The sequence below is a fragment of the Lissotriton helveticus genome, chromosome 10, assembly GCF_964261635.1.
Source record: "Lissotriton helveticus chromosome 10, aLisHel1.1, whole genome shotgun sequence".
In the NCBI taxonomy this organism is placed as follows: Eukaryota; Metazoa; Chordata; class Amphibia; order Caudata; family Salamandridae; genus Lissotriton; species Lissotriton helveticus.
Genome location: NC_136071.1, coordinates 86,333,363 through 86,361,128, shown reverse-complemented (window position 1 = coordinate 86,361,128; position 27,766 = coordinate 86,333,363). Strand labels below are relative to the sequence as shown.

Here is a 27,766-nt window from a genome sequence, read left to right as displayed (position 1 = left end):
TGTTCGAGACAGAATACATCTAGGGGATGGTTTATTGAAATATCTCAGTGGAAGAGACCGAATTTGGGTAGATCTTCCAGCAGGGATTTCCTGACTGTTCAATAACGACCTAACCAAGGCAGGTCTGTGGAAATTAATTACTACACAATCATCTTCAATGCTTTTAGGTGAGTCGCCCACCCATCTATGTGGTGCTGGGCAACATCTCAAGGCTTTTCTCCTTGCAGAGTCCCCCCCCCCGTAACTGGAGGTAATGATTATCTTTGAAACCCCGCCGCCCGCATTAGGAAGATGGGGAGAAAAGGATGTTATGGTGTGGACCATGGGCGTTTTGGGGATATAAACCACAAACAAGCCTGCGAGTGGTGCGCACGTGCGTTGTAAGGAATGCAGCTGCCATTGTGCCCGCCGCTTCAAGCGAAATTGAAAGCTAATTGGAAACCTGATCAGAACAGATGGCACCCTGCGCGCCGCTGCTCACTCCCGAGACCCCTAGGCCATGGGAGTGAAAGTTTTGAGAAAAGGAGGGACATGCACCCATCTTTGGCCATTTGCGTGCTTTCGTTATTGAAAGTCACACGCAAAGGCCAGTGGGATGTGTGGGAGGAGGCAGACCCACATGGAGAAGTCTCTTGAAGTCTGAAGTGATTCCAAGAGGCCTTCTCCTAGGGCAGCGCATGCGCGCTGCGGGCAACCTAAAAATGTCAGTTTTTTGTTAAATAACGAAATGAAGCTTAAAGATCAGGTGAACAAAATTACATCTGCCTCTTTTGGCGCTCTGAGGCTAGTTAAAAAAAGAGTGATAATTCCTACCCCCAGAACTATTACTCTGTCATCATTTTGATACTCTCAAGGATTGACAACTGTAATAGTCTCTCCTTTAACCGTGCGGTAGGTCCCCTAAAGAGGCCCCAGACCAATAGCTTAAACTCTCATAAATGCAAGACCTATTGCATTGTAAATGCTTGTTACAAAGAATCTTTATTTATTTATTTTAAGTTTTATATAGCGCGAACAAGATCTTTACAGATATCAGAGCGCTTCACAGGGGGGGAGTGGGCAGCAGGAGGGTGACTAGGCATAATAATTGGGTGACTAGACATAATAATTGGGTACAGTATAGTAAATGTGGCATAATAGGATAACAGTCTTGTGCTGATAAGATACCAATAGGCACTCAGATAGTAAAATAAAAGGGGGTGCAGAGTCTTTGATCTGGCTACAATAGAGATCCTGAGATAACAGTAAACAATCAAAATAGACAATAATATAAGACGGTGCAGAGTCTGGTCTAGCTACAATAGAGATCATGAGAACAGTAAACACTCCAATAGGCAATAAAATAAGGCGGTGCAAAGACCCTGATCCAACTACAATAGAGATCAGAGGATACCAATAAGCACTCAAAATAGACAATACTATAAGACGGTGCCGAGTCTTTGATCCAACTGCAAAGGAGGTCTGGAGGTCATGAATATAAAGTTATTGGACCAGTAAGTATCCAACGTTACCGAAACGGTGCAAAGTCTCTGAACAATAACAGTAAGGATCAGGTGAACTTGGCCATAAGGATGGCTTTAACTTCTTTCTTGAAGAGTGCAGTGGAGGAGATAAGCCTCGTTTCAGGAGGGAGTGCATTCCAGATCCTGGGTGCCATTCCTGAGAAGGAACGTTTGTATGTTTTTTCCTTACGGAATCTGCGAGGTTTCAGGAGCAGAGTTTTTGCACTTCTATTGGATCTCGAGCCTCCTGATATAGACAACTTTTGAGTGAGGTAGTTGGGTGCCTTGTGGTGTATGGCTGAATGTGTCATAACAGCAATTTTCAGCTGTATTCTGACTTCAAAGGGAAGCCATTTCAGGGATTTCAAGTCAGGGGTTATGTGAGTGTTTCCTTGAGCCAGAAATGAGTCTCGCGGCAGCATTCAAGGAGGCTCTTAGGGGTGCGGTTGTTGCTAGAGGGAGTCCGCTGAGGGCCACAATTCCATAGTCTATGCGGGGGATGACTAGAGCTTGTACAGTAGTTAGGAAATCTTTGGCTGGAAGGAAGGGTTTGAGTTTCCTCAGAGTGTTGATTTGGAAGTTAGCTCCTTTCGTTGCTTTGCTAATGTGCTGTTGCATATTGAGCTTTGCGTCAAGTGTGATACCTAAGGATTTCGCAGAGTCCACGATGGTGGGTCTGACATTGAGTGCTGTTAGGTGATTGAGCCATAATTGGGTGGTGGTAATTTTCGCAGGGGGTGATATCAGGAGGAACTCAGTTTTCAGCGCACTTAGTTTGAGGTGATTGTCGGCCAACCACGATTGGGTGTTTCTAAGTGTGCCGTTCAGAAGTTTGATATCATCTGGGATTGTACCTTTAGGTAGAGTTGAGTGTCATCGGCATACATATGCAAATGTACATTGGATGCTTGGAGCAGGGTAGCGAGTGGTTCCATGATGAGGTTGAACAGCGTGGGTGAGAGGGAAGAACCTTGTGGGACGCCTAAATCTACTGGCACAGGTGAGGACAGCACGTTGTTGATCTTGAACTTCTGAGATCGGTTGTGTAGGAAGGAAGTGAACCATTTGAGCACCGTCCCGGATAAGCCCATTCTGGTATTTAGGAGCTCTAGTAGATTCTCATGTTTGACCGTGTCGAATGCTGAGGAGAGGTCCAAGAGGATGAGGAGGCAGGAGTCGTTGCGATCAAGAATTTGGAGGGCGTCATCAATTATGTGTCTCATGGCCGTTTCCGTGCTGTGTTTCGCTCGGAAGCCTGATTGATGAGGGTCGAGGAGTTCGAATTTGTCAATGTGTTTTGTTAATTGGAGTTGCACACATTTTTCCAGCAGCTTGGCCAGAGTGGGGATATTGGTGATCGGGCGGTAATTGTTTAAGTCAACAGGGTCAGCTGTAGGTTTCTTGAGTATAGGCGTGACTTGCCCCACTTTGAGGGAGTCTGGGATGAGACCTTGCTGAAGGGAGCTGTTAATGATTTTAGTCCAGAGTGGGAGGAGAACGGGGGTGAAGTCTCTTACAGCATTAGCAGGTAGGGGGTCTGTGAGGTGATTAGAGGGCTTCAAGGTGCCGAGCAGTTTGTGTATTGCTTCTTCAGAGTAGGTGTCGAAAGACGACCAGGAAGCGTTATTAGGTCTTGCGACCTATCGATGCGCGCATGCGCATCGAGCGGAGCGAGAATTCAAGCGGCGAAAACATCATGAAACCACCAGCTTTTTGCTGGCGTTTTCGTGGCGTTTTCATGCAGTTCATGTGAACCACGTGAGCAACATGCACGCGCATTCACGGCCAGGGCTTCTCCTCCCCTAATTATTCATGGCCGGCCGCAGGCCGGCCATACTTTCAGTTTCCCGCTTCTCCTCCCCTAATCATTCATTCCCGCCCGCTCACAGCACATCAAAGGGCTTCGCCCAGCGTGCGCTCTGCATTCTCTCCCCAGCCAGCTTCCCCCAGGCCGTGTTCCCTCATCCCTTGCAACTTGCCGTGTTTTTGAGATAATCACTTGGATGGAAGTGAACCACAGGCTTTTTCATTTACTTGTATTTTAATTCCATTCATCTAGGCAGTTCTTAAGTTCTAAAAGTATACGTGCCAGGCCTAAGAAGTCTACCACCTGCTGCCGAGTGTCAGAGATTGCTAGTTGGTTACCATGTTACTTTTGATTCCACCTTGTGCGTCTGTCATCCCCTCCCTACTCTCTCTGACGCTTTATCTCACTCTTCCAGTTTGTTTTTCATCCCTCCTAATTCACTCTGCACTGCTGTCCGCCTCCTTCCATTCTCTCTTCTCCCTTTTCTGCCGCATTCTCTCTTGCTCTGGGTCACAGTCCGATAAAATAACAAATAGTTACGTTCCAGCCCTCAGAAATGATCGCCGTAAGCCCCACCTATAACCTCCTGCTCAAATTGAACACTGATGTAGTGCTTACTACCCCCGACGAGGCAGCAAAGCACTTTATGCCAAGGTTAGTGTATGTGGGCTTTGTGTTCTCATTCTGTGGCATTTCGGAAAGGTACATCGTTTTAACTGGCGGTGTCATTTTGTTTGACGGCATTATCGCCTATGCGCCGAGGGATGTTTTCCAGCTGCCGCCAATTTTATGTGGTGAAATAGGGCATTTTGCGCAATTCACTTTTGCTAACTACAAATGATTTTACGAACGACTGCAATCCATGTCCTAACTAAACTTGATATTTAGTTAATCAGTGATGCGTTTCCGTGCCCGAGTCACAGCTTTGATCCGTTACTCCTTTGAGCGTGAAAACGGTCCGTTGTGTTCCACCTCCGGCTGCTCGGCTCTCGTGACGTGCACACAAGTGTTTTTGCACAGTTGCACATTCCTAAGTCATGATTGGTTCACACGCGTGTGCTTCCGGCTCACCGCCCCTCCAGTGACGAAACAGAAAATTCCCAAACACGGTGAGCTGGTAGGCGGGGGTGGGAGTGACTGACATTTATGACTCGCTTCTTCCAAGAAAACCGGCGCCCAGGTGTCATCGCAGCTTAGCTTTCATCTCAGTGTGTTACCTCTTTCAAAAGAAGAAGAAACAAGCATTGGCATTGCCAATAGGTCTCGCTTGTGGGACCATATAAGTATTTAGTTTTACAGCACAATATCCTTGTTGCATAATCGGATATTGTGCTGCAAAACTAAATACTTCTAAGGTCCCCAAGCGAGACCTATTGGCAATGCCAATGCTTGTTTTTAGGTTGGGTGTCGGGCCTTTTGATGTGGCTTGGGTATCTCATTACATCATTAAGGAGGTCACACCTTATGCTGTCGGTCTTTAACTTAAAGAAAGCAGAAAAGTCTTCACAGTGTGGGATGTCGTTTGTTGTGTCGTTTGATAGTAAGGGTTGCGTCTTGGTTTGAGTTTTGACTAGTTAGAACAGCTTTCTTGGTCTGTTTTTTGCTTGGTCCAGCTGAAGGCTGAAGAAGTCGGATTTCGCACGCTTGATTTTCCTGAAGTAGGCATTTCTCTTGTTCTTAAGTGTTTTGCGATGCAGTGATGAGGGGTCAGATCTCCATGTGCGCTCTGCCATTCGCATAGCACGCCTGTCTTCATTGAGTCTGCCGTCATACCAAGGGTTCGAGATCTTGGTGGAGACTCTCTTTAGTTGCAGTGGGGCGGCTTCATTGATTATTGAATTCATAGAGTCGAGGTAGTGGTCAGTCAGCGATTGAACATCAGCGGTGCCAGGAGGGGGAAGGAGGCGATTGGTGAGGAGAGGAGGCAGGGAGTTGGGGTTAAGATTCTTCGTGTCCCTTTTCCAGATCTTAGATTTGGTGGGTTGAGCTGTGATAGGTTTGACTTTTTCGTTGATGAAGAAGGTGATAATGTGGTGGTCTGACCAATCACAAGGTTGGATTGCCCCTAGTTGGGTGGAGTCTTTGTTGGCGATGATGAGATAAAGTATGGAGCCTTTGTCGTGTGTTGGGCTGTTGCATATTTTGGGTGAGGTTAAGTGCGTCAAGGAAAGTTTTGAGACTATTCACCACTGCGTCTTCCTGATCGTTCCAGTGGAGATTGAAGTCACCCAGGTAGATTTGCGTGATCTGCCGACCAGCGTTGGATGAGATCGTGTCCATGAGTTGTTGGGTGAAGATGAGGTTGTCCCCAGGCGGGTGATAGATGAGATGTAGAGCACATACTGGTTTGCCCTCGCTGGAGATATCAAGACAGAAGAGTTCACAAGACGTGAGGGAGGGGGGGGTGATTTTAGCAACGGAGAGGTTGCTCCTGATGATGCATGCGAGTCCCCCACCCGTCTTGCCGGTCCTGTCGAGTCTAATGATGTGGTAATTGGGGGGAACTAGTATGTCCATGATGGGTGTAGAGGCTTCAGTTGACCACGTTTCAGTCAAAATGGTTAGGTCAAGATCCAGAGATGTGACGAGATCTGCAATGTTGGAGGAGTGCCTCTGGGCCGATCTGCAGTTGAGTAGGATGCATTTGAGTCTGGGGGTGAGAAGGGCGGTCGAGTGTTCAAGAGCGAGGGGTATTTTTCTGAGATTGTTGGGGATGGAGCTTCTGCTGCTTAGAGTTGGATGCCTAGTAGGATTTGTGAGTATTGTGGGTATGGGGAGTTGAGAGGACGATGTGTGTTTTACCGGGCCAGGACCAAATGAGCGGAGGAGGGTGTCTAAGTCTTGATCCGACAGGGAGTTATGAGCGCGACGTGGGCGGTGTATGTTGTCGCGGATAGTGGGCCAGCGCGGAGTGTGAGCTCACCCGTTTCACCCCTGGAGCGTGCCGAGTGCGAGGGCCTGTGGGGAAGGTGTGGCCTTTGTTGGATACGGAGGTGTTGGTTGTAGGTCGGTGTTGTCTGGGGTGTGTGTGGAGAAGTTCTTTGATGGTGTGGAGCTCATCTTTGACTTGTAGGAGGGTTGTTAAAATCAGGTCGAGCTGTGGGTTGGGGCTATCGTTGGCGATGAGGGCCGTGGGCGGGTTGTTGAGTCCAGAGTTGGGGACAGGGGGGTGGGGTATGCAGGTGTCAGCGGAGTGTTCTGCGGTAATAGTGAGTGGGGTGGTATTCGATGGATGAGAGAGAATGTGGGCGAGGGGTGTGGGTGAGGAAGGGGTAGGCTGGGACGTAAGGGCGGGGACGTTGATGTGAGGCGACGCCGGTGAGTTGTGGGATGAGTGAAGACTGAAGACAATAGGGGTGGCAAGATGGTAGTGGGGGCTGAGTATGGGGGGGTAGAGAGGGGGGGATGTTAAGGAGCGAGGGGTGGTGAGCTCTGTGTGTCTGGTTGGGAGGGTGGGGAAGTGAGGAGTGAGAATGGGGGGGGAGATAGGGTGGGAGGGACATCTGCCACGGAGGGGGGAGATATGCTCCGGGCCGTTGTGGGTTCAGTGAGACTCGTAGGAGGTGTGGAGTGGGTGGAAGGGAGGGTGAGGGTATGTGCGATGTGGGAAGGGGGACGATCTTCGTCGGTGAGTGAGGGGTGCGGAGGGATTACGTTGGGTGTTTGACTAACTATAGCACTGGGGGGATGGGTGGGGTGTGTCATTCCGCTGTTGAGATGGGCAGGGAGGGTTATATTGGGGAATGGAATTGGGGGGTGTGGTGCATCTTGGTGTGTGCTAAGTGGGGGACCGCCGTTTGGTGATGTGATCTAGGAAGGTAGGGAACAGGTGGTCGAGTCGGTCGAGATTCCTATCTGTGGCTTGGAATAAAATGATCCCGTTGTTGTAGATGGTGATGGTGGCTCTGCCAGGGAAAACTTGGGATGGCGTGATAGAGAGCGTCATGCTGTGAGCGGATTTACTGGTGGTGGAGCTAGTGAGAATGGAGAGGAGCGCTTTCCTCCACTGTGCTCTACGCAGAGTGTGGAAGATGATATCGGTGCTCGTGGCTCCATTGATCTGTGAGAAGTAGGTGTCCACACACGGTGTTTCAGGGTGAGCCTTCAGGAAGTTGTGTTTGTAGCGTTTGGCATTTTTCTTGGAGAGCCCTGGTGGGTAGTTGATTTTGTAAGTGTGTTCGCCTGTGCGTTCCATGGTGGAGGAGGCGTAGGCAGAGGAGAGGGGGGGTGTACGTGGGTGAGTTTGTGAGGTTGTGTTGGGGTGTACGTGGGTGAGGTTGAGGGGCTGTAAGCCTAAGTGGTCTTAGGTATGGGCGGTGGGTGGGGAAGACTAGTCTAAGATGGCTGCCCCAGTGGAGGACTAGTCAAAGATGGCCACCGGGATAACATATAGGGGGACAGGGGTAGTAGTCCTTTCTCTGTTGTTGATGTGTCTTAGAGAGACATTTTCACTTTCTGCTCAGGGGCAGGTCGAGTTAGTCCATCGACTGTGTTCATTGTTGGGGAGGAGAGAGAGTAGCCTCTGTGCTGCTCGGAGACGAGACGGGAGACTTACACCTAGAAGCATCTAGCGCCACAACTTTCCAACATATTAATTTTGACACATCTGGAAATGGAACAGATTTGTCTGACTCTGGAACAAGGCAGTTCTTTCTGACTATTTTCTCTAAGCCCTATTCATAAGCCAGTGCATTGCAAAACAAGTTAAAAAAAAGCCATCTAATTGAAAAAATGTAATACATATTTTCCTTCGCTTTCTTATTCTTCCTCCAAGTTAGGTGATGCTCCCTCCACCTTCTATTCCTGCTTTATTAGCAGTAAATCTCTAACCCTGTTCAGGGTACAGGCCCACTATATTTCCGCCACTGTGTTGCCTGACTTGCATTTGACAACCTATTTTATGTAACATACATTAAGTGGAGGGATTATTTAAGTGAACTGAAAAACAGGTTAAAGATAGTCTTAATTCAAAATCTGTGATTGGGAGCCTCCTACACACAGCTGTAGTGCTTAATTTGTAACATAAGAATAATTCAGGAGGTTATCCCAATGACCGTTTCGGGCTACCCAGTGACAATGCCAAGCCCCCTTAGTAGATGTCGAGCCTCTCTTCTACCAACCTCCACTTCTTTGTCATTCGAACAGGTTCTTCTTTTATCCCTGTGGGTGCCCTGCACTGGCACAAATTAAGCCCTGCGATAACTGGTACAGCACATGTTCATCCATCTAGGAGTCACTACGCCCGCACCTTGCCAGCAGAGCGGCCAGAAATAGGGGTACCCCGGCAGTCATGGCTGGAGTGAACCGAGGGCTCTCCTGCGCTCGCCTCTGCAGTAATGGCTGGGGACACACGGTAAAACTGAGGCGGTGCGGACCTAGTCACCCTGCTAGTAATCCTTTATCAGGCCTTTGCAGGGCGTCCGCCCTCTGGCAGTGGGCATTGTCTGCACGACCAGACTGGGAAAGGGGAAGAGTTTCTCCACAGGGACCACCTCCCCTCCTCGGGTCAAGCTAGAACCAACCATGTCCCTGAAATTGCGCACATTCGCCCAAATTCTGCTAAACAAGTTTAAAATACGAACGCAGAAAGAGTAGATTCATAAAAAGCGGAAAGTCCTGTTGTGAACGCTCTGCTGAGTAAAGCAACACAGGGGTCAGCCTGAAACTGAAGATTCGGACCACAGGGGTTCGGTCCTTGTCACGTATGGGATCACAGCCTGGAAACAGCAGACAGTTGGGCTGGAGTCACACCAGGTACACCATTAAAAGAAAAACAAGGAAAATAATAAAATAAATGGAGCGCTGTGTTCCTGAAGCAGGCGCCACACTCAGTATTAAATAATCAAATAATAACGAACAGAGCCCGGTGTCCCTGAAGTTTGAAGGGGAAAAAAAACAGGAAACGAAATGCTTAATAGGTTAGGAAGCGGCCACCATTACCGAAGCTGACACCTACTGCTGCTGTATTCATTAATGAAGTAAATAGTTCTCTGAACGTGTAATGAAAGCCCCCAAGTTAGGACACAGTAAAAGATCAAGTCCTCATGGGCTGTACCAAATGGAGACATGGCGGTAACAAGGAGGGACTAACAAGCCTCAAAATGAATCAGAAACCAGCATTTAACAAGGACACCAGGCAGTGAAAAGTGTGCCCGAGACTTACACAGCATACTCCACTACTGCATCCCTCGCAGAGCGAGCAGCACATACGTGCTGCTTCTAAGCTCGGCCTAAAAATGAATCCGCTAGAGGAGCAATTGGGGAAACTCCACTGACTACCAGTTAGACAATGCTTCGCTCTCTTATTAATCCTCCAGGGAACTTAGTCATAAGCAAGATTATGTACTCTTGACTCTTTAGGTCTCAGCTGTATCTCCCTGTTGCCACCTCTGGTGCTCCTTTGATCCGGTCTATGCCAAAGAATACAAGGTGGTTAGCATCCTGACCATGCTTTTTTTCCCCAATGTCTCGCAACAGTTTGGGGTCATCAACATTTCTTGCAGCCCTTTAGTGTACCAGCACCCTCTTTTTAACTGGTCCTATCGTGCTACCTACATATCTGAGCCCACAGGGCAACACCAAAACATAAATACAGAAGTCACTACCGCATGTTATAAATTTACTGATCCTCTGTTCCCTACCTGTTGCAATATTGCAATTCCTCACATTCTTGCTCTTCTTGCAGGCATTACATCTCTCACATTTGTAAAAGCTCCTCTTTTCTTGCAGCCAAACGTCCCTCCTATTTTGTGAACCAGTGTAGCTATACACTAGAGTATACCGCAATGATTTGTTTGCGGTAAGTGATTTGTGGAAAGGGATTCGCTTCTTTACCTATGATCTGGTCGCGTCTAACCAGGTGCCAGTGTCTAACAATCATTTTCTTAGCTGTCTGAATTTCATTGTTATGTGGTGATAAGCCGTGCAACATTTTCTTCTTTCTTTTTCTGTCTTAGTGAGGAGGGAATCTCGTGTAGTCCCTTCCGCTTTCGTCCTTGCTGTCTCCAAAACCTTTCTAGGGTGTTCTGTCTCTGGACTCCTCATACATCTTTTCTCTCTTCTGCATATGCCTTTTCTGTGCTGCAGCTGAACTGCACTTTGCTTGGAACAAATCTCAGTAAGGAAAGTGGGAGATGACTCCCTGGATGCTATTGCCTGCAGTTTCTTTTCGATAGTCTGGTGGTGATCTTATCTTCCCCTCACATCTAAGAAATCCATCTCTGTTCCGTGTATTTTGTATGTGAAAGATGGGTTAAGATCATTATTTGAAATGTGCATTTGAAAATCAAGGTAATTCATGGGCCCTTCCCAGATAAACTGATCATCAGTGTATCTTGTCCAAAAGGCGATTTTACTTTGTCTGTTTTTCATTCTCCACAATACATGATGAGCCTCCCACCAGCCTGTGAAAACCCCTGCATAACTCAGTGTGGCGCAGCTTCCCATCGCGATACCAGCGAGTTGGCAAAACCAGATGTCGTTAAATATGAAGACATTGTTATTGAGATAAAAGTATAGCATGTTGGACCTATTTGAATGATCCTGAGTTGTCCCCAAGGAAGTACCTACATGCCTGAATAACCATGTCATAATTGATGCATGAGTCTAGGGCAACCACATCCAGTGTCAAGAAGGTAATGTACCTGCCAGGGATTGTCTTGCATCTTGGTGAGGAAATCAGTGCTGTCTCGGCATAAATTAAAAAGAAAAAATCGAGAAACGTGGATGTGAGTTAAAGGAAACTACTATTGGTGGAGACAATAAGTCTTCTGGTGGGTTTTCTTTGTCCTTGTAGGTTTTGGTAAGCATGTAGAAACACAGGACTACCGGTTGTTTCACCCATAAAAAGAAAACCATTCTCTGTACTGGGCATGTTGGTAGCATGGCTTGAAATTGGAGCACGGTCTCATTGTGTGCTTGAAAATAGTTTTTTTTTTGTAATTGCCCAGGGTTTCTCGCTATCTAAAGGCCTCCTTGCAATGGCCAGGTCATTTGCATAACTGTCTGAATTTCTGAACGGAATTACACCAACTTTGGCACAAAGCTAGATGTTGGTTCAGAAAGCCTGCTTTTGTGATTTGGTGTAAATCCGTTCAGTAGTTTTTTAGCTTAATCTTGAGAAAATATAGCTATCTGAGGACGCCAGTCCTTGCAGTGGACTCTCAAATCATACTAACATTTTATTGACTGCCAATACTTCAACCAGGAAGTGTTGGCAGCCATCTTGGGAATCGGCTTGAAGCGCAGTCCCAGAAAAAAAGTTACAAACAGATAAGCGGGCAGGGTAGGAATCCTAATCTATTTTTCTGCTTCCTGCTGTTTTTTTTCTTGTTCCCTATCTTCCTACTTTTCCTCTTTTCCAGCCCGTTTCTCACCCGTCGCTGCAACCCCTGCGGCCCCTCCCAGCGCGACCAATCCAGCTCCCCGCCTCCCTGCTGTCCAGCCCTCCTTGACCCCCTTGGCTGCTCCGCTGACATTCTGAAGGCAAGCCCAGCCGTGACCAGAGCCAGGAACCCTGGACCTCCGCCCGGCCAATGCTAATACCCAGCAGCACTCCACGCACTCAACCCAGGCTGCAACAACTGCAAGCTAGCATCACCAGCCGACACCCACGGATTCTTCAGCTGTCACTGCTGCCGGCACACCTGCAGCACCGTCAAGAACATGGCTCCAGCACAATCCGCCTACAAGAACACAACCAAACCGAAGACCCTGCAATGCATACTCAACGTCCGATTCCCTACACAAACACGCCACCGAAATCTGGGACCTCCTCGACGGTACCACCCCAGACGCATCGTTCTCCACTGAAACCTGGACCAACACAACCTCTGGACCGGACATCACCATCCCCCAAGGATACAAGATCTCAAGGAAGGACTCCCGCCCGGGAGGAGGAATTGCCATCGTCCATAAATCCACCCTCCGCCTGAGCACACTCCCTGATGAGCCCACAGAACACCTTCACGTCAAGATACTGGCAAGCCCCACCGCCACCCTCAGAGGAGCCCTAAACTACCAACCCTGCGGACCCACCGCCAACTCCCATCATGAACATCACCCCCCCCCCCCCCCCCCCCCCCCCCCCCCAAGCCATCCCATCCACCAACTACACTCTGCTGGGAGACCTCAACTTCCACCTCGACAGACACCAGCACCTGCTCCCACGAAGAAACTGCACCAAAATCTCACAAGACTCCTCCCAATCTGGCTTCAGAAAAAAACACAATACTGAAACGGCCCTCCTCGCCGCAACAGACGACATCTGCACCCTTCTGGACAAAAGAGAAACAGTAGCCCTCATCCACCTCGACCTCTCAGGGCATTTGACAGTCTCTCACCGCACCCTAATCTCTATGCCGCAGTAATCCAGGATAAGACCCTCAACAGGATCCGATCCTTCGTCCGGCAGAACGCAGCGGGTCAGACTTCCCCCTTTCCTTTGAACCCTACACCCACCACCTGCGGATTCCCCTAGGTCTCCTCCCTCAGCCCGACGCTCTTCAACGTTTACATGGCTCCACTCGCCCCCATTGTCGGAACCTACGAACTCATTGTGTCATACGCAGACTAATATCGCTCAGCCTTTCCACACCTCCATGTGGGTGAGCCACCATTCCATCCCTCACCTTGTCCGTCCTAGGTATCGACTGTGAGTACGTCAAACCCTTCCTGAGGTGATGCGCCTTCAGGCGCTGCATGGCTCGGTAGTGCAAAGGACCAGGGAAAATGGCCTGTATTGAGGAGAAGAGGCCTACGAGACGCGCCAGCTGGCGCAAGAAAATATACGTCTTCGCCATGGTCTGGCGCAGTTCATGCCTGATCTTTGCCATCTGCCTGGCGAAAAGACCCAGAGTGGAAGATACGGATTCTACATTGAAGCCTAAAAAGGTTGCACACTGGACGGGTACCAACAGACACTTCTGCTAGTTTATGACAAACCCCAGTCCCTGGAGTAGGTTGACCGCAGTCCTTTACTGGCTGGACAGCCTTCTGGGGCACTGATCCAGAAAGAGCATGTCATCCAAGTAGACCATTTGAATACCCTGATCGTGCAGGAAATCAACCGCCGGTCTGAGGAACTTGTGAAGCACTTCAGAGAGGATAGCCTGAAAGGGAGCATCGTGAATTCAAAAACATGCCCTTCCCACCTGAATTGCATAAAACGCAGATGAGGGTGAAAGATGGGGACCGTCGAGTATGTGTCCTTCAGGTCTAGCCAGACCATCAAGTCGAGTGGTCTCAGCACGTCCCTGAGGAGGTGGATACCCTCCATTTTGAAGTGGCGGTAGACCACCCACTTGTTTGTTCTTTTCAAGTTGATGACTGGGCGCCAGCCGCCATCGACCTTGTCGACTAAGAAAAGGTTGCTGAGGAAGCCACTGGGGTGCTCTGCCGTACGGCAAATTGCCCCTTTTTAGAGGAGGGCGGAGATCTCTTCTCGCACCAGCTTGGTATCTTGTTGAGAGGAGATGGGACAGGGATGGCTTAGCTGGCGTGGAGGGCCATGAAACTCCTGACTGGAAGCTCTGGACCGTCTGCAGCACCCAAGCATCGCTCTTGAGGGAAACCCTAGCTGGGAAAAACCTTGCCAAGCGCCTTCCCATCTGTAAGCTCCCTGAGGATATTACACTCGCCTTTTCTAGCACCTTGTTGCTGGTCTCGTTGGCCCCCACGGAATTTGTCTTCTGGTGGGATAGAAATTGCCCGCACCCAGCGCCTTGCCCTCTGTCAGGATTGAAGAAGTGGCCAGTCGTGGGGCCCCTGCCACGACCGCCCCCTTGGGAAACCTGGTGTGTAAAGACCTTCCTGATGTTCGACTGGGCTCTGTCAAGTGAGGAGAAAGTTGCAACAAACTTTCCAAGCTCTTTGACGAGTGGGTTGCCAAATAAGCTCCCCTGGGCCACGGCGCCTGCTTCCAAAGAGGCCAGGTCACCTAATTTGAAGTGCACCGTAATCAGGAGCGACCGCCTTCTCTCTGTGGAGAGTGCACAATTTGCGTTCCCAATAAACCCTATTGTGCGCTGCGCCCAGCTCGGAAGAACTTCCGGGAAGATAAGGGCACCAGATATCTTGTCCTCTTTGGCCATGTCAAAAATTTTGGTGACCGACCCCATTGCATCCAGCAGTTGGTCCTAGCATGTGCGCCAAGAACGATCGATACCCTTTTTGGGTACCTTACAAACTTCGCCAGGAAGTTTGCCATCTTGGGATCTATCTTAGGTGTTTGGGCAACCTTCCCCTCCAAACAGGGGCGGGTACACCACCCAAAGGCTGCTGTGAGCATCCTTCTCCATTGGCTTGCACAGAAGGCTCGCCATATACTGGGCTACCTTATCCCCAGGCACCCAATCCGTAGATCATGGGGCACAATATTGTCCGGGTCCAACATGTCAAAGGCCCCTCCAGGGACAGGAGTTGTGAGCCAGTACCTGGAGGAACCTGCTTCCTCATCGTGTCGCCGAGCAAATCCCCATTGTCAAAGGGGTCTGGGAAAGTGGTGCGCGGAATCATTGGGGTGCAGTCCACGGAGGACACTGGGTCTGGTTGTGGGGGCACTTGCGCCAAGAAAGCCTGCTTCAGGTGCGCAAACGTATCCACATCAACCCATTGGGGGTGTTAATTTTTTGCGGTGGGGGTAGACTGAGGCACTGGGGGAACTGGCACGGTAGCAGCCAACTTGGCACATTCTTTAGCTATCTGTGCCGATGGGCGCTGCTCTAAAGGCTCTGTGGCTTGATTGATAACCCTATAAATGGAGTCGTCCACTGCCTGGGAGAAGTCATCATCCCAGGGGAGGTAGGCTAGTGGATCTCCTCCTGGTACACATCCTGCTCCACCTGCATGATGAGGTAAGTAAGGCTCTGCAGGGACACACTGGAGCGACAGGCAGCTTTGTGCAAAAGCACTATTAAAATGCACTAAAAGGCAGAATTCTAGTAACTGGGAGGGAGCCCAGACAGATGTGGGTGGCTGAGGGCACACGATTAACAGGCAGAGCCCCTGGGGAAACACCAGCCCTCCTAATCAAAGGTTAACCACCTGGGACAGTCCCTCCTAGGCACCACGCTATCCAGCGCAAAATTACGCCCCGCAGGGTGTTCAATCAAGAAATAAACAGACCCACAGCAGGGGCGTTCAACATCAAAGTGGGCAGTACAGACCCTAAATGGGCGTCGCAGGAGGCAAGCAAAACTCCCACAGGGGCAGCGCTCGTCAGGACTCGGTCATTACCTGACTCGTGCTGTCCATAGAGCGCACTACGCCTCCTGGCGGCAGCAGGACCACACTGCACCTTCAGGGGAATACCAGTTGCGTCGGACACGCACAAAGCGCCCCGTGACTCACAGGGAATCTGCAAATACAAAGATTATCAAGCGCTCAAACTCCACCAAAACCATCAATTTACACCCCTCAAACCAGAAGAGTAAATAAAAAAAATTGACTTATCTTGCTGCTGAGCAGCGAAGGAAGAGGAAACGGCGAGAAGGGACCATGCTGGCTAGCGTGCGGACATCGAGGAAGTGCTCCTGTTAAGACTAGTTTGCTTTCCCTATTGTTCATGGGAAATGTAGTTATAGTGTTTAAGAATGTGCTGCTGTGAAAAATAAAGCGAAGGAAGAAGGCCTACTCTGAGCCTCAGGACCTGACAGAATTCCGTTATGCGGTTCGCTACAAAAGATATTGGCAAGTCAACCGCTTTTCCTATGCGTGTGTGTGTGTGTGTGTGTGTACATCAGCATGCCTTTCACAGGAAAGCAGCATGCTCATTGGCTGTCAACACTTCTAACCAGGAAGTGTTGGCATTCATCTTGTGCTAGGTAGACCGAGGCACAAAAGAAGCAGAAAAACAAACGTGTAGAATGCAAAAAGGGGGCAGGGTAGAAACTCCCTGACCCCCTAGGGCTGCTCAGGTGGTCCCACAAGGATATTAACATATTTAAACGTTATCCGCTAATAGAATTAGCATTTAAAAAACCTAGCAAATTCACTGAAAAAAACATAGGTTTCACGCCTTATATAGATGGGAATTAGCATTTAAAAAACCTTGCAAATTCACTGAAAAAACCATAGGTTTCAGGCCTTATATAGTTAGGAATTAGCATATAAAAAACCTTTGAAAATCACTGAAAAAACCATAGGTTTCAGGCCTTATATCGTTAGGAATTAGCATTTAAAAAAACATTGAAATTGCTCCTATATAGTTAGTTGTACTAACTAAATTTTGCGCACCCGCAATCCACTGCTGATGTCACATATTACATCATTCATGCTCATGACGAGCGCAGCTCATCATGAGCCACGTTTCTCGTGTGCTCATGACGAACTGAGCTCGTCATGACCACGCCCGTTCCTTAGAACTCCCAGCACAGCAGGGGAATTAACCCCGCACCGGAGCGTTCTAACGGTCATAACGAGCTCAGCTCGTCATGAGCACACGAGAACCGTGGCTCATGACGAGCTGAGCTAGTCATGAGCGTTGGAGGGGTTACAGCACATCAAAAATTATATATAAACAGTTCTGTTTTCAGTAAAGTGCACAATTGCTCAAGGTGCAAAACTGCTTTGTTTTGCCTGTACGGGTATACGTGGCATCTATATCTTGTGCAAATACCCAAATGTAATTATAATACAACAAGTGCTAAAACAATACTAAATGCCTAGGTTGTAAGGACACGTTAATCACTATAAATATATTGTCTAAAACAATGTAAACACTAGCAGCAAATATAATGTCTCTCCTCGTGTACAAAAAATGCCTAAGTATATAGACACTTACTTATAGCCTGTGTACCATATGCAAAAATCGCAAAAATCTTAGACCATACATCATAATATATTGTGTACAAATACGCTTAAGTAAACCATGACATGTGACAAATATATACATATAAAGCAAAAAAAATTAAAAGCTGATTGTCAAAATGTTTCGTTCTAAAATTAATAATTTAGCAGCAATATATCGTCACTTCTCCTGTGAACAAAACACAATGATATGTAAACAAAATTATCATGTTTGATGTGCAAAAACCGCAATAATAGGCTCAGTTGGGCAAATCAGAAAATGTCATGCCTACACGCCATTCAAAAGTGCTAACAGTGTAAAGGGTGCAAAATGGAACAATAGATGTGCAAAAGTGCTGTATATTGTAATTCCTAATTGAATTACACACAATTTCTAATTCAACTGTGAATTTGGTAACATGCCTGTGCTATTTCAAAGCCAAGATGCTTTTCATTGTGTACTTGCCATTTACAAATACAAGTTATGGTATATTTAAAGCTGGTGTTTGAGTGATAAATTATGCAGCATTAAGCAGTCTAATTATGACTGATTCCGGGAACATTGCAGCTATGGCTGTTAACAGTTACCCATATAGAGGGATTCCAACACGATAAAGCCTTTTTAGGTCTCGCCTTTTCCATTCCGCAGGAATGGATTGGAGAGAATTCTAGTGGTCAAAATACTCGTCAAACTATGGCTTTTTCGGTACGGTTTTCTTCGAGTTCACGTGGCCACAGGCACGCGCTTTTGGGCCATAAACTTTCACGGCCATCTGTTCCCCAGCTCCAGCACCTCCCCTCTCTCGCCCCGCACACAGCCTTACTCTGATTTCTCCTCCCCCTCCCCAGCCAGCTTCCCCCAGGCCGTGTTCCCTCCCACCTTTCCTCCTGTCTGTCCCTCTCTCTCCGTACATCCTTTAACTTTGTCCACCTCCTCCTTTATCTCAGCTCCCGTCTTTCTCGCTGATCTCCTTGTACTTTCTCACATGCCATCCCCTGTCTCACGTTTCTCACCGGTTCTGTCCCTTTTCACCTCTTTCACCTGTCTCCCACCATTGTTACTGCTTTGTCTGTCCCACTTGGTTGTCTCAATATCGCATTTTCAGGATAATCCACCACCTGCTGCACAGTTTTCAACATAGTTAAAGATCGTGCAGGCAGTTCTGATGAGATTCCTATGAAAAGTTATAGTACGTCAGCATATGTCTCAAAGTCTAGAACCAAAGGCGAAAATTCTCCAAGTTATTATTAAATCCTGGGTGCCTCTTAAAACTTGTGCTGCTTCCTCGTGGCTGCTTGCAGGAATTTTATCGGTGTTCATCAAACCATCCCTCACACTGCTTCCCCAGCGTGCGCTCGGCCGCCTCCCTTCTCCTCCACCTAATCACCACCCCCTCCCTCATAGCCGCAGGCCGTGACTCGCATCTGCTTCTCCTGCCCACCCCCGTTGCGCTCTCCCCAGGCCCCCCTTGCCTACATAACATTTGGTCTTGTGCTGGAGTATCTGTCATCTCTTGCGGTATTCTTTAACCCTCTTCTCCTCCTTTATCTCAGCTCCCGTCTTTCTTGCTGATCTCCTTGTACTTTCTCACATGCCATCCCCTGTCTCACGTTTCTCACCGGTTCTGTCCCTTTTCACATGCTTTGCCCTGCTACACCATAACCTGGTTTTCGACCCTGCTATGCCGAGTCTTGTGGTTCAGTGGACGAATGCAACCACTGTAGCGGCCTGTGTTCACCTCATGGTCACAGGTTCAAATATTGGTGGGTCCACTCAGCCTTTCATCCTTCTGAGGACTCCCTCTCCAATCCCTCTCTCCCCACTCACCCCTCTCCTCACTCTCTCCAGGCCTGACTCTCCCCTCTCAACACCACTCTCCCCTCTCAACACCACTCTCCCCTCTCAACACCACTCTCCCCTCTCAACACCACTCTCCCCTCTCAACACCACTCTCCCCTCTCAACACCACTCTCCCCTCTCAACACCACTCTCCCCTCTCAACACCACTCTCCCCTCTCAACACCACTCTCCTCTCTCAACACCACTCTCCTCTCCCCTCTCCTAGTTGCATTTTTTGGCCGTGACACCACATCAAAGGGCTTCTCCTCCCCTAATTATTTTTTGCCGGCCGTACTTTAAGTTTCACGTCCGCCATACAACATACAACCACACGCACAACCACATCAGTGCACGCTTTCACCAGTCACACACACACACACACACCACCAGCGTCCGTGCACGCTTTCACTAGGCACACACACCACCAGCCGTCAGTGCACGCTTCCACCAGGCACACACCACCAGCCGGCAGTGCACACTTCCACCACAGCACCACCACAGTACCACTCAGCACCACTACAGCATCACTCAGGGGCACCACAACATCACTATGCGCTACAACAGCATCAATCTGTGCAACCATTCAACAACTGGTTCAAATATTTTCTGTTAATGTTTCAAGCTTTATTACAAATGTCATAAATATGTTAAATGTTTTCACTTCTGTTCTTGTTAAAACATTGTGATTTGTCAGATCAATACATGTAAGACAGGGGAAAACTAAACATGTACCTTCATTAATGCTATAGATGTAACATTTGCTAACTTTATAACTATTGGCATTTCTAATAACAAAATTCATACTTTTAAAACATAAACAAAATTTTTTTTTTTTTTTTTACATTTTACACACCAAAAGCTCAAACTTTTCTATTGCGAGACCTATTGCATTGCATGCAATCACATGAGGCTTACGTTACGAGCAAGATGGCTTCCGGTGTTCATCCAGCCTATCAGTGCCACGCATCGAAAGCCCCCGTGTCCCTATTACCCAGAAGCCCAGCACCATAGAGAGACACAGGACAGCTGGCACTCTCCTAGATGTCCATGCGCTATCCGCACCACCACAGCATCAATCCATGCAAAAATTCAACAACTATTTATAAAATCTTCGCTCAATGTTTCAAACTTTATTACAAATGCCACAAAAAATTTAAGATTTCACTTCTAATCTTAGATATTCTTCACCAAAAAAAACACTGAACATAATATTCACAAAAGGTATTTAGGAAAGATTACAATATTGCCATTATACATTATAAATAACTTTTATTTCAATATTAATGAATTAACAAAAAATACATTTATATTAAGATATATACATCTAAGTCACGTAAATACAAAACATGTGGCATTACAAATGCTAGAAGTGTCACATTTGCTGAAGTTAAAAGTATTGGCATTGTAAATCACAAAAAATATAAAATTTCATTTACAAAACCAATAGCTCCAACTTTCCTATTGCGAGACCTATTGGCAACGCCAGTGCTTGTTCTTTTTCCTTTAGTGCTGGCAGCCCTGCCTGACTACCTGAGATGATCACTGCTGATAATTTTGCATGGGGTGGCCATTAATTTAATCATCTCTGCTTTGGTCAATATTTGAACACTATTAATATTAGAAGCTCAGGATTTTCATTGAATTGAAGTTGCTCTTACCACAGAAAATGTTGGAGGCCTCTGGACTGAACAATCTTGTTTAATAGGATACAGGCATTAACATTATTTTAAATGCTGAATTAGCATTTCACTTGGGATTTCCAGCCTGGCTGGGAATGATTTGAGCATTTAAGATTTAGTAAGATGCAACAATGGAAATTTGCTGCTTGAGGTAGAATATGCACACATTCCACATGAATAACTGGTATGCTTGTGCATATCTCAAAGAATGGCGCTGAACAGTTTTCCATTTTGAATTACGCAGTGGAATGTTTGAATTTATTTTTGGTGTGCATGTCCTACTTTGGGTAGGTAAAAGATTTAATGTGTGCTGATAACTTGTGAGCCTCCTAAATACCGAAACTGTCCATTTTAAAAAGAAAAGTATTGTAAAAAATGAAGAGAACTAAAAATGCTGGTGTTAGTTTACCTTGACCTTTGGGGTTGCACAACACTTACTTTTTTAAGAGAAATCTGCATTAATGCAGAAATGTTGTCTGGATTAGCATATGAAGGACTATTCAGAGAAAATTAATGGCCTTTCCTGTACCAGGCCAAGAGAGTGGGGGATATTGCTTTTGATTTCGTTTAGTTTTAAATGTTAATAAGTGTACATAGTAGTACATAAAGGAGTGTTCATCTATTAGTCCTCTTGAACTCAAATATGCCTATGTACTTGACTTTGAAGAGAAATTTCCCATCTTTTTATTTACTCTATGAAATTCCAGAAGAAAATGTTGCTTAATCTACTGAACTTTTGGGGTTTTATCTCAGAAGGACAGTTGCTGGGTTAATCGGGTGTACAACATTCACTGGAGCAAATTTGGAATCCAAAATTGACCATTACTCTTTCCTCCATTAACTAAAAATTCTGCGTTCTGTCTATCCGTGCAAAAGAAATGCACACACCTGCCATCGTAACATTTTTAGAAGTGTTATCAAGAGTCTGAATTTCTGTAAGGATGTTGTACTAAAAAATGGATAGTGGTGTATGAAGGCTGAAGCAATAAGCCTTGTTTTCTTCACTTGGTTGAAACAACCTCTCCATATGCAATTTTTTTTTACTTGTTTGCAACTCTGGTCTCCTGTTCCTCTGGTCTATGGGACAACTAGTTAACATTTATGTTGAACAGAGCTTTGTTTGTACCATTATTTATAGTATTTTTGTAGTGTTAATAATGCAGCTTTTGTAACTCCATTTATTGCCTGTAAGCAGGTCATTGTACATGTTGCTTTCTATGACTTCAAAACTGATCATGCAGTGCGAACTACACAGTTGATTAAACATGCTTTTCAACAGTTGCTTCATTACATCGAGTCTCCAAGACAGTGCATTTGCTGTCTGTTGCGAGGCATATTGTGGCTTTCCTAAAGCCTGAAGAGGCTTGGAGCCCGACTGCTTACCATCGATTGGCTTTGCTTATTACTCTCATGTGCCTGCTTCTTATTCTTGTCCAAGCTTATCAGTCCCTCCCATAAAGCATTGCCTCTTTAAAATCTTTAATTGGCTGGCATTGCTGCTTCCATTGTTTGCTTTTCAAGCATCACTTTTTTCCTTTGCGAAGCACCTCATTAGAGTGCATGTCCTTTTTTTTAATTCACCCCCTCGAGTCCTTCTCTCTCCATGCAGTTTGTGTTACTGTTTGTTCCACGAATGCTAACCATCTCCATTTTTAGGTCTCGCCTGAGCCAGCGCATGCGCTACTCTGGTGAGACATTTAGTGAGTGGGCTTGAAAAACCCGACCACAGCTTTTTGTGTGGCCTAGAGCACGCGGTTACACGCACAGTTACAAGCAAAGGTGCCATCTGGCTTTCCTCTCTTGTCATGACTCATTAAGTGCATCGCTCGTGGGCACCCTTACAGATCGCGACCACTTTCACTTTAGCGGCTGCATAACTTTCACGTCCGCGGCCAATGCTTGTTTAATTTGGACCCATTTTGTTTTATTTTATTTACCCGGCTCAGTTTATATCGGCTAATTGCATTACTCTATTTCTATTCCTGTAATAGTGTTTATTTTGCAGCCCTGAAAGTCGGCAAAGTTTATTTTCCTTTTTCCAACCTTGGGTGCCAACTGTTGAGTTGCCATAGTTAAGTACGATTGCGTTTTCCCTTAATTTGCTATATACAACTTATGTTTTGCACAGGCCATTAATGTAGGGCACAAAAAATTTATTTTTCTTGCTGCGTTACCTTTTAGTGGGAGGACTGAACTCGGTATTCGTATCACTGACCTTTTAGGCTTGTCCTTTAAACCGAGACCACTAATAAGGACATTTGACACACAGCATGCTGTAATTCATCCTGCTTTAAATGCACTCACACTTCTGTTTGTAGCTCAGTGCACACAGCGTTCATATGAAAGGCTTGGTGCAGCTGCCTTAAACTAATTCGAGGATGAAGCATGACATGATGCCTCATGAAGTGTGAACCAAACTTGTGGCCCTGTATGTAGTTGGGCATTTCCTCCAGACGTTTGAATGACACAAGTTCTAGAAGTGAGGTTTGCAAGCGTTCCTACAGATGTAGCTCATTCATTCTCTTCTAAATATTATCTCTGCCGTTTGATGTAAGACGGCCCATCTGAAGACTGACATCATGGTAAATTTAGATCTGCTTTCCATGTCTTTTCTTCATTTCACGACAGAGCTGAAAATGTGAGTGATTCTTTCATTAGCCCTTGTGCATGGAGAGTAAATATCCCAAGCCAAAAGGTGCCTCCTGCGCACTCCTTGAAACTGATGCTGGTTCCTACATTGAGACGGATAGAAAGGCTCCCCATCCTTTTAGCAAACCATTTTGCATCTTAATTTGGGTAAAAACTTAGTAGCTCACCCCACAGGTCTCTATGCATGCATTCCTTGTGCTGGCGTTTTTGAGTGTAAAGGGACATAACCGAAATCCATCCAAGGCAGATTTTCTCAAGATCTAAGATTCTTTCTCTGGACTCAAGAGTTCTCATTATGCCTTTAACTTTAAAGATAGCAGTCTCAAAGAAAATCACAGCGTTCTAATTCCTGTTGGGTGTCTCGGTGATTGTTCAAATCAGCTGTCTATGCATTTCTTTCAAGCACTCGACCAGTTGTATATTTAACTCACCGAAAAAGTACTTCTTTACTGAAGGCCATTTGTCACAAAATTGGGTTAAGATGGAATTCTGCGTATATTTTGTTTCGACCTAAATACTGTGCCTGTCCAAATCAGGCTGCTCTGTACAGCTTCAAAATGAAGACATCAAACAAGTAACGCTGTTTACTTTCATATGGCCCACTCTGTGAGCTGCTGAATGGCCTCGAGGTTGGCTTGATGTCTGTGACTTAAGCACTTTCTGCTTGCACCCACTTGTGATTTGATATTGTGAATTTGAGTTTATGGTCCATTGACCTGCAGGGCTCGACAAATCTGCCCGCTCGCTTTTGCGAGGGAGAATGGATGAGGACGAGCTATTTTTAGGTCCTACTCACCCTTTCTGGCGAGTAGGAAGACAAACTAACTTTTGTCCTCTGTCTTTGAAAACGGAGCAAAAGTGACAAGATAACAAGATAACAAGATTTAAAGGCATTTTTATTGCTCACAAAGGGACTGAGAAATAAAGATGCCTTTAAATCTTGTTATCTTGTCACTTTTGCTCCGTTTTCAGAGACAGAGGTCAAGAAGGTTGCAGTTTGGTCGAGGGGATTTTCCAAGTTACTAGACCTGCAGGACTAGTACAATTTTTTAGATTTGTCGAGCCCTGACCTGGCCTTCCATACTTCTAAGGGGAGAGGATGTGGCCTCATGGCTAGAGCGGTCGACCTTGACGGTGGTGAACCAGGTTCTATTCGCTCAACATCCTGTGATTCTGGGCAAATCACTTAATCTCCCTCTATTTAACAAAAAAAATGTATGTCTGTCTGTAACCAAGATGGTGCTCATGTAAAGCGCTCAGATACCTTCGGATCAAGTTCACGCTATATAAAACTCCGGCGGGGAAAATGACGCCTTGGGCGGAACACAATTGTATACGTTCAAAGCCTTGTTCTCAAACGGAGCCTGTATGAGATTTACTTTTGTTTAGTACAAGCATTTGCAATGCAATAGGTCTCATATTTTCTAAACCATGACCTATTTGTGTATCTTGTACTTCTAGTCGGTTATCAAAACTCATAAATAGAAGGTATTGTCATTTACAATGTCAATAGCTCAAAATCTTGCAAACGCGAGACCTATTGCATTGCAAATGCTTGTTCCTGTGTGCTTTTCCCTATTGGTACCCTCCCCTGCGTCCGCTGTTTTGAATGTTGCTGTCGCTTCCACCCACCCCCATTGTATAGGCATCTCTTCAGGACCTCCTGTTATCGCGTTCCCTCCCGTGTTGCTTTGCCCCTACCCGCTTAAACACAATTCATTTTTTTTTTTTTTTAATAGTTACTGATCCAATTGGGATAGGGAACTAAATGCATCACAAATTTGTAAGCGTGTTTGAATGTCCTACAAAAAATCCAGGACCGCCGTGTCGGAGGATTTGTTTTAGCAACTTTAGCATGCTGTGCATAGAGGATAAAGGGGAATTAGCAAAGTCAGTAGGTTTCAGTGGCGATATTGGTTTTTCCAATGCTTGTTTTGCAGCTTGAAGTTTCAAGAAACAGTTGCTATCCGTAAATAAATGGTGCCAAATGTATTTACTCCAGCATATGAGTGATTTGGTCCATCCCAAATTTGTTGGTGGCTTACTTGATTTTTCCTTGTTACATGCAAGTAACAAAGTCCTCTTTCTCGAGTTACTAAAGGGTTTAAAAAATCTAAGTCTATATATTTTGATAGAGCACCATTATTTCCAGAACATCTGTTGATTTAGCATATACTACATAATCATAGAAATGTTGTGTAGAGTATCAAAGGATGATTACAGTTTTTGTTGGTTCGGTGCTGTTTCTGTTTAGCGGCAATCACTTTGAAATAGATTATCTTGTCTGCTATGGGTCCCTAGCGTTAAACTAAACCATCTCAAACATCCTATCCTACAGCGCTGAATAGTTTATTTAAGAAAACTGAATTGAGGTTGGTTAGTATGAACGTTCCTTTATCAGCACACGGTTTGTGTGCGTTTGTTTCTCTAATTTGATAATGTAAATCCTGTCATTTGGATACAAGCTGTGGGGTAGCACAGTCTCAAAGATCGAGGCAAAGCTCTGAATGTCTCATGCTTAGTTATATGAATTCTGAGGTGCTTTGAGTTGATTTGTAGTTCTGCATTACTGTCAGCATGGCTTCACATACCATATTGCACTTTTTTTTTTTTATTCCATAGAATACACTGATGATCTAGCCCTGATCCCGAAGAACTCGTCTGTCATCGTTAGGAGAATTCCTATTGGAGGAGTTAAATCTACAACCAAAACATTTGTCATGTACGTATTTGAGTTAATATTATATGCACTGTGTGAGTGACCTATTTCTGTTTTTTTTTTTTTTTTTTTGGTTATCTTTTGAGGTGTGTATTGCAGATGGTGATTTACAGAAGCAGTCTACCCCTTATGTAACTGTATAGTTAAAATCGGCTTGAACGTACGAAAACGTATCATTTATAATAGTTTAGGCAGTTTAATGTTTTGAAGGGTCAGCTATAGTCTCTGTGAAAAGAGAAAATTAAGTTAGCAATCAAAAAGCAAAGCGATAATCCTTGATTCCCTTCAAACTGAACCAACTCCACTGTTTTGTAAGTCTGGATCCCAAAGAGAGTGATACAATTGCCACAGCAATTGCTGCATCACTTAGACCCTTTTTAACCCCCAAAATGTGAGCCCAAAAATTAGTTCCTGAGCACATTGAACAATAAATCATAAAGTCCATTTGGTATTGCCCTTGAATACACTTCTTCCTTTTGTCATTGTTTTAATGTGAGTGTAAGCCAAAATGCTTTACAATTGGCCAAAATTTTCTGTAGCTGACTAACCGAAACATCCTTTTTCTCAAGTGCTTGGTAGTTGCTTTTCCATCATGAAATTGTCTCCAATATCTTTGTTTTTGTGCAGACCCCTTTTGAACCCCCACCCCTCCTTAAAATACACATATTTTGGTGTTGCTTGCCTATTAAACAATTTAACTGTGGTGGAATAACCCACCTCCTTAACCTAATATTTTTCATTAGAAAAAGTTCCTTATTTTCATAGACCATACAGAGCGCAAATTAAACAGTGTATTCAAGTCCGGGTTACATTTATAAAATTCGAATAGTCAACCAGAACATCTGCCTATTTTATTGAGCTTTCTTTAAAAAAAAAGAAAACAATTCAAATGTGAGCACATGGGCATCTCTTCAGTAAGTTATGCTTCAGTGTGGTCCAACCAGTCCATGACTGAGTTTTCGTTGTGGCCACTGGTCAAAAAGAGTGTGGCCATTTAGGATTATATTGCCATGAAGTTGGAGACATACATAATACTAGTAACCAATTTTTCATTTTCTAGAGTGCTTCCGAAAAGGTACCTTGCTGGGTGGAATAAGCCATTTTTTTTCAAGAGTCGGTTTTGAAACACATTTTCAGTTTAGAATGTGGCTAGTCACTGCCTTTGTGCCTTATTGGCAAATGTTGTTGCAGTAGCCATCCTCTAATTCATCCAAAGAAAACAATATCCTTGAGGATTGTGGGCTTGGTGTCTACTTTCCTAATGTCAGAAGCACAGGCTATCTTTGAGATCTTCCAGACCTTTTCAGCAAATTCCCTCGGTGTGACTGGTCGTGACAGTGATACAGGCAACATAGGCACTACTTTTGTACGTGGTCTGCATAAACTCTCCTAAAACATGCAGCACATCTCCTAAAGAAACCCCCCCCCCCTTCTTTGGCACTTTTAGCCACGTTATCAAAAGTTTACATTTTCTGGCCCAAAAGTCACGAAAACAAGACCTCTATGCACCAAAGAATGTAATGTCTTGTGGGGATTTCCAGGTTCAGCCAAAATACACTCATGTTGGAGGTACTGGAGGTACTGGTTCACACAGAACTTGTAGTGGAGTGCTGAGCGCATTTACCTCATTGGCTACATTTGGACAGTGTACGGTGAGGTGAGCATATTATACAGCGCACATGGTTTACCAAGAACATGGAGGGGCTTGGAGCCCGCCCATTGCTTACCATTTTTTGGTTAGCTTTCCTTGTAATGCTCATTTGCATGCTTATTTGTTTCAACTAG

The 27,766-nt window shown here is 45.8% G+C and overlaps 1 protein-coding gene across 5 annotated transcripts in view; it reads left to right on the top strand.

The window, feature by feature from the left end:
- The window catches only part of RBBP6 (RB binding protein 6, ubiquitin ligase), a 418,994-nt gene that overhangs the window by 6,882 nt on the left and 384,346 nt on the right, over positions 1-27,766 (top strand). For all 5 annotated transcript variants that reach the window (XM_078664816.1, XM_078664819.1, XM_078664818.1 and 2 more), the window contains exon 2: positions 25,885-25,984. In XM_078664816.1, coding sequence (XP_078520942.1) covers positions 25,885-25,984 — 100 coding nt within the window. The remainder of the gene's footprint in view (positions 1-25,884; positions 25,985-27,766) is intronic.